The sequence below is a fragment of the Thamnophis sirtalis genome, unplaced genomic scaffold, assembly GCF_051295495.1.
Source record: "Thamnophis sirtalis isolate CommonGarterSnake01/CBP01778 unplaced genomic scaffold, rThaSir2_p1.2 scaffold_2, whole genome shotgun sequence".
Lineage (NCBI taxonomy): Eukaryota > Metazoa > Chordata > Lepidosauria > Squamata > Natricidae > Thamnophis > Thamnophis sirtalis.
Window position 1 is genome coordinate 50,160,547 of NW_028261382.1, and position 8,181 is coordinate 50,168,727.

The window sequence follows — 8,181 nt, forward strand, 5'->3', positions numbered from 1 at the left end:
GGGCCTGGGGGCTTAAATAGGGGCCTGGGGGAGAATAAAGCTGCCGACTAAAGCTGCTTCCTGGCTCTCCCGGCCTGCATTCGTAACGAGCCCCCCCCCCTGCGCTCTTGGTCCCATCCCTGGGTCTCCTGGAGGGGAGTGGGGGCCCTGGGAGGGAGCTCGCCAGTGGGGGCAGCCCTGTTTTCAGCCAGGCGGGAGTGTTTGCCTGGCAACAGAGGCTCCGGAGGGAAACAGCCTCTGTGCCCGCAGTTGCTGCCAGAGAGCCTCAGCCGCCGTCTGTCCAGGCGTCTGTCCAGGCGTCTGTCAGCCGCAGCCGGCAAGGCAGCCGAGGGAAGCTCACCCTGGCCACGTGGCTCCCACGGCCTCAGCTGCCCCCGAGACCCCCGTTTCCCCCACAGAGGTTGAGCCCCACTTGATCGGGTCTTGCAGTGTGTTTGCAATGGGGGGCCCCCAGATTCTGGGAAGGGGGTGAATCATTATAGCAACCATTTCTGGGCTGCCATTTCCAGCAGATGTGCTCCCCCTTGGTCTCTAGGGCTCAGGGTTCCAGAGGGGTGCCGGGGGATTCCCCCCCCCCCCCCCGGGACGTTCCCTGCCTGATCTGCACTCGGCACCTGTCAACTGCAGTCTGCTCAGCCAGTGGCAAGGGAACGGCCGACCCCCGGGGCTCCTCCTGGCTCCTGAGAGAGAAGAGGGGGCTCCTTCCTGGGCCAAACACTTTCCCCTCCGGCCCCAAGTCTAACTGTGACCCCCGCCAGCCACAAAGAAGAAACCCGGAATTGAGCACGTGTTTTATTGGAAAGTCCCCGGCCTTGGCCAAGCCACGATGCCCCCATGCCCCAGGTGGGGGGCAGACTTTGCCCGTGACTCTGATGGGTGAGAAATGGCATTTGGGGCTGGCTTGCTTTCAGCTTCTGCCCCTAAGCGGGCCAGAAAGCCCCCCCCCTCCTCCTGCTTGCCACTCTGCAGGGAGACCCCACGGCAGCCCCTCCCCCCACCGGTGCGCCAAGGATGCTGCCCCAGTCCAGCACCCCCAAAGGAGGCACAGAGGAGCCAGTGCAGGGCTGGAGGAAAGGGGGCCGTCCCCCCAAACGCCGCCCTGCTTTGCTTCCACTCACTTCTGCCAAGGAAAGGCGGGAGGGGGCAGGATCTGGCCTGGGTGGGCCCACCGTGGCTTTTGAAGCTGCAGTGAGGATGGGTGACTGGGTGGTTTGCCTTTGGAGGAGGTTCACAAGGGAGAGATTGGCACAATTAAGTTCATCCTCCAAGAGCTGCAGGTGGGAAAATCGGCACAGCAACGCACAAGTAGCAAGGGGGGGGGGGGACGGACACTATAGCAGCATTTGGCCTAATCACAGGGGGGGGGGCAGCCCAGCCCGAAGCAAAATGGGGGACGGGAGGAGGGGGGAAGGTGAAGAGGCCTGGGGGCCAAACCCCACGTCAGCTGGGTGTGAAGGGCCCCCTCCACAGAAACACGGAACCTGCCCCGGAAAGGGGGAGCCCACGTCACCGTCCAGGAGCAAAAATAAAATCCAGGGCCTGGCGCTCGGCCGCAGCAACGTTGGGGTGCCAGAGGTCCACCATGAACACGGCACGGGGTCCATCCTCAGGGGGGCCTGGAGGGGCAAAGAGAAGGGAGGTTGGTCCAGGCACAGAGGCTCCCCTCTCCTGCCCACAGGGACCGGGGGGGGGGGGGGGGCTGGAAAACGCCCTCCCAGTTTCTGGGGCTCAGACTTGCCTGCGTGGTAGGCTGTGTGCAGGAAGGAATCGTCAAAAATCAGGCAGCGTCCTTCGGCCCAGCATTGGGGCTCCCCTCCCACCACTAGCTCACAGCTGCTGGGGGTCTTCAAACCTGCAGGGGGGGAGGGAGAGAAAGAAGGGGGGAGGAAAGGCAGAGCATCAACCGAGCCCCCTGGCCTGAGGAGCTGCCCCTCCACGATCCCGGCCCCCCACCAACTGGACCCCCCAGTGACTCATCCAGAGCACTTCTCCTCCCAGCTGGCCAGAAAGGAGAGAGGTACGGAGTCCCAATTGCATCTCCAGCACCCGCCCCCCCCCCCAACACAGAGGAGTCGCCCAGGTTAGCCGAAGGCCTCCGTCTCGGGCAGCTGCCTGGCCGAATGCAGATCAGGTCACGCTTGCAGTTGCCATGGCAGCTGCCCAGACTGGTATGCGAGCCAGCTTGTGCCAGCCATGCAAATGAGCCTTTACGGTGGGTCTGTAACAAAACGGGGGCCCTTGAATCCTGAACAAATGCCAGAGTGGGATTCCAACCTTTACACCGGCTGCATCTGATGCCACTTGGAAAGGCACAGAGAACCCGATTCCTGCCACCACCATCCGCAAACCACCTTTTCAAACAATCTTGGAAGATTCTGGCGGGTGGGAAGGTGATGCCAGATGAAGCTCCTTTCCCTCATGCGGCCCCCAAACTCTGCAACTCTGAGCGGGCAGAACGCTGCAGCAGAGGCAGCGCAGGGCAACCCCCGGCCCCTCAGGGACGCTTTGCCTCCCTCCTTGCTGACCAGCTCAAGGCCACCCGGCGCTCGTCCTGGGTGGTGACCGATACCCCACTTGCCGGGACGCTAAGCCAGGAAGCGGGCAGGGGGAGCGCGGAACCTACCCAGGTGGCAGCGCACACGGATGTTGGTCGGCCCATAGTGCTCGGTGATGACGGTGCCAGGGGTCAGCACGGAGATGCAGGCGTTGCCAAACACGTTGCTGCCCACGCAGGTGCGGAGGCTCCCCAGCAGGCGGTATGTCCGAGGGCACTTCCGACAGTTCCGGGGCACGCAGGTGCCCTGGTTGACCAGGTAGAAGGTCAGCCACTCGCCGCTGGGTGTGCTGTTGACCTTCCACCCGTCCGGCAGGCTGCAGTTGGAGAAGGCCTTGTAGAGGGATTCAAACTCGCACAGGATGGTCTGGAAGTTGCGCTCCAGCAGCTCCACGTCGTGTTTCTGGGCCTCCCGGGAGAAATACGGAGTGGTGGGCAAGTCAGGCAGGAAGAAGACCTCCGGGCGCTGGATGGATGGGCGGCTGGCCAGGTAGCGGCCCTGCTCGCGGATGCCCTTGTGGATCCGGCCCATGCCGGCCCACGAGTACCGCTTGGCATACTCCTGCAGGTTGTGGTAGAGCTTCTGGTTCAACCCATCGCTCTGGGCGCAGCGCACGCACTCGGGGGAGCGGCAGTGGCTGAAGCCGTTCTGCAGGCCGGCCACCTCCACGCCCCCCGGGAGCACCGTGGCGAAAGGCCGGGGCTGCTGCTCCCGCCCCACGTGGTAGCAGTACCAGACAAAGAGGGCCAGCAGGACGCCCAGGGTGCCGAGCGCAGGGGGGTCGCAGTCCCGCACCGCCTGGATGGTAGAGCCGATGAGCTCCCTTAGCCAGTCAAGCGACCCACGGCAGCACATCAGCCCCTCCAGGGACATCTCGGCAGCAGCCAGGCAAAGCCCAAGGGGAAATTCAGCAGGAAAAGCTGGGCAGGATCTGGGCGGCTTCTTCAGCCATCTGAGAAAGGCCGCTCACGCAGCGAAAGGGTTCCTAGGGATCCGGGTGCCATGGGTCTGGCTCAAGGTGGCCGGTGGGGCTGGGCCCATTGTGGGCCTGGGCTCTTGGCCCATCAAGGGGCTTTCCCACGGCGGCATCGTGTCTCTTGAGGGGGGAGAGAACCTTGGCCCTCCCCTCTAAGATCCTCCTCCTTCCGGGGTCTCCAAAGGAAGCGGCTGTGGGAATTCAGCCTCCCCCGGGGTCTTCCTTCTCGGGCAGCCTGAAAGGAAAAGACATGGGGCACTGGGGAGGGGGCTTCCTGCCTCTCCCATCGGCTCACCCCACCACCTGGTGCCCCAAAGAAGTGCAGGGGGGCACCTCCTATAATTCCTGAACCTTAAGGAGCTGTGCAACCCTTTCTCTTTGAGCTCTGAGCGGGCTTGGCCCTTTTGCCAGTCTCAGCTGCGGTTAGCAGAGTTGCCTCCTTCCCTGGCAGCCCTTTCTCTGCCACCCAGCTGCCCGCCTGCCTCAACCGCCTCCCTCCCTCTCCACATTGTGCCACCCACTTAGCACCAAGGCAGCAATTGGTTAGGGATCCAGAGGCTGGTGAGTCACCAGCTCTGAAGGCACCCAAAGGTGACCCAGCTGTGGCTCGTTGGCTCAGGCGGGAAGCTGGGATGCCCGTTCATCCGGGGGCTGCAAGCGCCTTTCCCTGAGCCAGAGGGGGGGCTGTCCCACCCATCCCAGCTGGGAAAGGGAGAAACCTCCAAGGCAGCACCCGGGTGGAGCTCAGACCCACTTGGGACCCCCTCTGCAACAGGGACAGAAAGACCCACCTCTGGTGCCATCTCCACCCTAGATGGGGGGGCTGCCCCCCATCAAAGGGGCCCTTCCTCAAAGATCCAGGCACCCCTCCACGAAGAGCAGCACCTGGGCACTATATGCCAAGTGCTGTGCCAGGGAAAGCGTCCTGGGGGGCCACACGTGGGTGGCAACCTCTGCCTGAGATAAATGGCCTGGATGGGACCCCTTAAAGAAAGCAGCCCTCCCACCCCCAACCCGTCGGCGCCCTTGGAGAAAGAGGCAGAGCCGAAGCAGTTTGGACTCTGGCTTTCCTTGCCTCTGTTTCTGGGGGTCCCTTTTCGGGGGAGGCTCCGTGTCTTGTCGGGGCCCCCCAGGCGGAAGCAGCCTTATGTAACGCGGACGCCGGACCGCGGGGCTCCCCGGCTTGCAGGGAAATCGGGCAGGCCGGGAGGGCAGCTCCGCCGCTGCGCCTAAGGAGTTCCAGACTTCCAGCCCGGACGCCGGGCCTGCGCCAAAGCCCCTACCTTCCCGGGGAGACGCCCGCCCGGCCGCCCACGCCGCTGACCCGCAGCCCACACAGGCGTGGCCAGCGCGAGGGCTGCCCTGCCAAGAGCCGGGGCGATGACAAGCGGAAGCCCGAGGGCTCCCGGCCCACAGGGGCGCCGCGGCGGGGCAAGAGCCCTCCGGGCAGCCTCGCCCCGCGTCGCCTCCGGGCAAAAGAGCCGCTCCGGGGGCGCCCGCCCCTCCCCTCCCCGGCGCGCGCCTGCAGCCCAACCTGCCGCCGGGTTCCGCTCGCTCGTCCCGACCGACGGTCTCTCCGGCGCTGGCGGCTCGGCGGCGCGGACCACAACTCCCAGCAGCCCGCCCGGCCCCGCCGGGGAGGGGCGCCGTCGCGCGTCCTGGCCAGCCCTGGGAGCGAGCGAGGCTTTCGGCGGGCGCGGCGCTTCTTCCGCCGCGGAGGGGGCCGCCTGCGTAGCGCAGTCGCCGCGTGGGCAGCCCTGGGCGCAGGAGCCGCGGGAGCCTCGCTCGCCGGCCAGCCGACGGGGCTGCGGATGCGGCGGCCGGGAGCTTGGCGAGCTTGGCCTCTGCGGGCGCGCCCTGCCGCCTCGGGCGGGGTGGATGGAGCTTGGCGTCCCCGGGTGAGCCGGGTCCCCTTTGCAGCCGCCGGAGGGGCGAGGGAGGAACGGGCCGACCTGCTGGGAACGTCGCCTGCCTGCCGGCCTCTCCAAACGGGGACGGATCTGCGACGAGACCGCCTGGGATGCTTCCAAAGCGGCGCTTAGTCCCGGAGACGCGGGCACAGGGCGGAGGTGTCTCCGGGGAGCGCCCCAAACGGTGGGCCGGAGATTCGGCCGCCCAGCCTGGGAAGAGGCGTGGGGCAGCGGAAGCCTCGAGACCTCTGACTGGAGCCTCGCGTAAAGCCCAGCGCTGCTGCCGCCGCCGAGACGAGAGCCCGACTGGGCGGCATGAAAGCAGCAGGGCGGCCGGCGGCCCTCATGGCGAGGCCGACCTGAGCGGGACTTCCGCAACCTGCTCCAAGCGGCGGCGGCGTCGGTGCGCCAAAGGAGGACGCCACGAACACGCCCAGAGCGCCGCCTGCCTGGTCGCTATGGGAGAAACGGCCCCTCTCGGCCGGAGCACTTGTGGAGGCCCTGCAGGGGCTGCCAAACCCTTGCCTGGATCCCGCCTCCCTTGGCTGCAGCCTTGGAGTCTCCGGCTTCCTTCCTTGCAATCTCTCACGGCCGGCGGTTCTGAGCTGGCAGCAGCCCAGCCTCTTCAGCCGCTACTCAGGGACAATAAGGAGGAAATCCACTGAAGTCTGTGTTGGGAGAAGCCTGCAGCACAATCCATGTCCCTACCCATGGTTCCCAGCCAGCAAGCAGCCATCCCTCAAAGCCCCCTCTTGTCCTGCCCCAGGAGGGCATCAAGGCGCTTGAGGGCAGCTGCGGGCGTCTTCTCCCGTGGGGAGGGGGGGGGCTTGGCTGCTGCTCTCCTTGGGGGTGGTGGTGGCTCTTTTGCAGGCAGGGCTGGGGGAAGGCTGCCCGTTCCTTGAGGGCCAATTAGCCCAGAATGTGCCGTGGTTTCCCAAGTCTCAGCAGGGGGCTATGCAAGAGCATGATGGGAAGTGTAGTCCATCCTATCACAGAGAGGGTGGGCCCATAATCCTCAGTGCCAAGTCCTTCCTGGTGGATTTAGCCACAGAGATCTGGAAGATGCTACCTGGAGCTCTCCCCCCCCCCTTGCTATCTCTTGGTTGTCTGGATTTCTTCCCTCCCCAGGATGATTGCTGAAAGGAGTAAGAGGGAGAAAGCCAAGGCTTGGGGGAGGGGGCTCCATTCAACAAATATCCCGAAGGGGAATGAGGGATGGAGAGGAGGCTCCCAGGCCTCCAGGCAGGGGCTAATGAGAGGGTCCCAGGTGGCCTTCTGAGCAGTCAGGCTGGAGTGGGGGCTGCTTAGCTTGGTCAGAGGCAGCATTGATTCCCCCCTCCCGGCCCCTGGAATCCCAGTCAGAGTGGCTGAAGACCTCTTGGCTTCCCAGCAGGATAGCCAAGCCCCCCCCCCCTCCTGAAGTCAGTTGCAGCAGAGGGGATGGGCGGGTGGCAAGTCAATCAAGGCCTTGGAGAGCAGGCTGTTCGAGCAGAACCCCCCGAGTGAGGGGGTGGCGTTCCTTAGCAACCAGACCCCCCCCCCCCCGCTGCTCTTTTCTGTTCAGCCATCAGAGGGAGAAAGTGACGCCCAGCCCCCCCCCCCCCCCCGCTGCTCCCAGGCAGGAGAGCAAATGCCCGTCCTGGCAGCCTTTTGGGAAGGGGAACAAAGTTCCTGGTTGGCGCACTGCAGGACCCATGGCCAGCCCGCCCCCTCCTCTCCCCCCCCCCAATTGCCTGTAGTAAAGCTGGGCTGGGCCAGGTTCCTTGTCCCCAAGCCCAAGGATTCCTGGGGCTGCCAGGGGAGCAGCATAAAGGGGGGGGTCTTCCTCAGCCTCCCCTCACTTGAAGGCCCTTTGTGGTGGCTCATTTGTTCAACATGGAGGAGAGGGAATGCCTATCCCCATAGCCCAGGAAAAGGAGGCGCAGCCTTTGCAACGGAGCTCCCCCCCCCCCCGGTGGCTCTGGGCCAGGGAAGCTCCCAGCCTTTCTCCCCTCGGAGGTGGGTGAGGGAAGAGAGGCAGGTGCCCTTTGCAAGCGCCAGTCAGGCCTCCAGATGGCCCCCCTGCTCTGAGCTTCTGGGCTGTGAGGAGGGACACGGCCTTCGGGTAGGAAGGGCGCCCCACTGCAGTGACACTGCTGGATGGGTCATTTGAAGGGTCAGGCAGCGGGGGGTGGTCCCTGCCCCCCCCCCAAAGGCTTCTCGGAAGACCCCTCCCAGTTGGTCTCCCAGGGGCCGTTTCTCTCCTGCTTGGTGAGCCCTGGGGCTCTTCCGGTCCAGGGCTTGGGGCCCCTGCTTGTTTGATCTAAACCGGCAGGGCGAGATGCACGTGGCCTCCTGCCGGTGCTCCGTGTCTTGTGTGGCCGCGTGAGAAACTCCGTGACGCTGCATCGATTTTGCATCATGAAGGGAAGGAAGCCCTTGATGGCTGGCAGCCGCGGAGGGAGGGAGGGAGGGAGGGAGCCGTGCGGGTCTGGTTTCCTGCTGGAGAGGAAAGATCACAGCTGAGCAGCCGTGTTGTTGCTGTGTCTTCACACTGGCTCAAAAACACCCAAGCTGTTAGGTGCCGACACTCGCGCTGTTACGACTACCCCAAGCAGCTCAGAACCACCGAAAGCGCCTTCCCACTCCGCCACCGGAGAGCTCACTCAATGCCAGCCCTGTCCAAAGAGGTCGCGTCATCTTCCAAAATATTTAATCCCATCACACTTAGAAAAGGAGGAGGAGGAGGAGAGGCGTTGTG

General features: G+C 65.0%; 1 protein-coding gene across 2 annotated transcripts; it reads right to left on the reverse strand.

Annotated features, from left to right (window-relative positions):
• Window positions 1-1,366: 1,366 nt before the first annotated feature.
• ASPHD2 (aspartate beta-hydroxylase domain containing 2) lies at window positions 1,367-5,833 on the reverse strand. Of its 2 annotated transcripts, XM_014061184.2 has the most exons (4): window positions 5,066-5,833; window positions 2,624-3,766; window positions 1,739-1,852; window positions 1,367-1,616 (listed from the first exon to the last, which is right to left on the reverse strand). In XM_014061184.2, exons 2-4 carry the CDS (start codon window positions 3,426-3,428, stop codon window positions 1,507-1,509), a joined length of 1,029 nt encoding a protein of 342 aa, XP_013916659.2. In that variant the 5' UTR covers window positions 3,429-3,766; window positions 5,066-5,833; the 3' UTR covers window positions 1,367-1,506. The 2 variants fall into 2 exon arrangements, with proteins under 2 accessions (XP_013916659.2, XP_013916658.2); XM_014061183.2 differs by lacking the exon at window positions 5,066-5,833 and having other exon boundaries at window positions 2,624-4,487.
• Between the last annotated feature and the right edge of the window lie 2,348 nt (window positions 5,834-8,181).

What these genes read in the sequence shown, in the direction of transcription:
- ASPHD2 (XM_014061184.2), bottom strand. Translation starts at nt 3,428, where the DNA reads ATGTCCCTGGAGGGGCTGATGTGCTGCCGTGGGTCGCTTGACTGGCTA. An exon ending in CCGTGTGCGCTGCCACCTGG is followed by an intron (nt 1,853 to 2,623) that starts GTAGGTTCCGCG and finishes CCCCCCCTGCAG; the next exon opens with GTTTGAAGACCCCCAGCAGC. An exon ending in GCACACAGCCTACCACGCAG is followed by an intron (nt 1,617 to 1,738) that starts GCAAGTCTGAGC and finishes TTGCCCCTCCAG; the next exon opens with GCCCCCCTGAGGATGGACCC.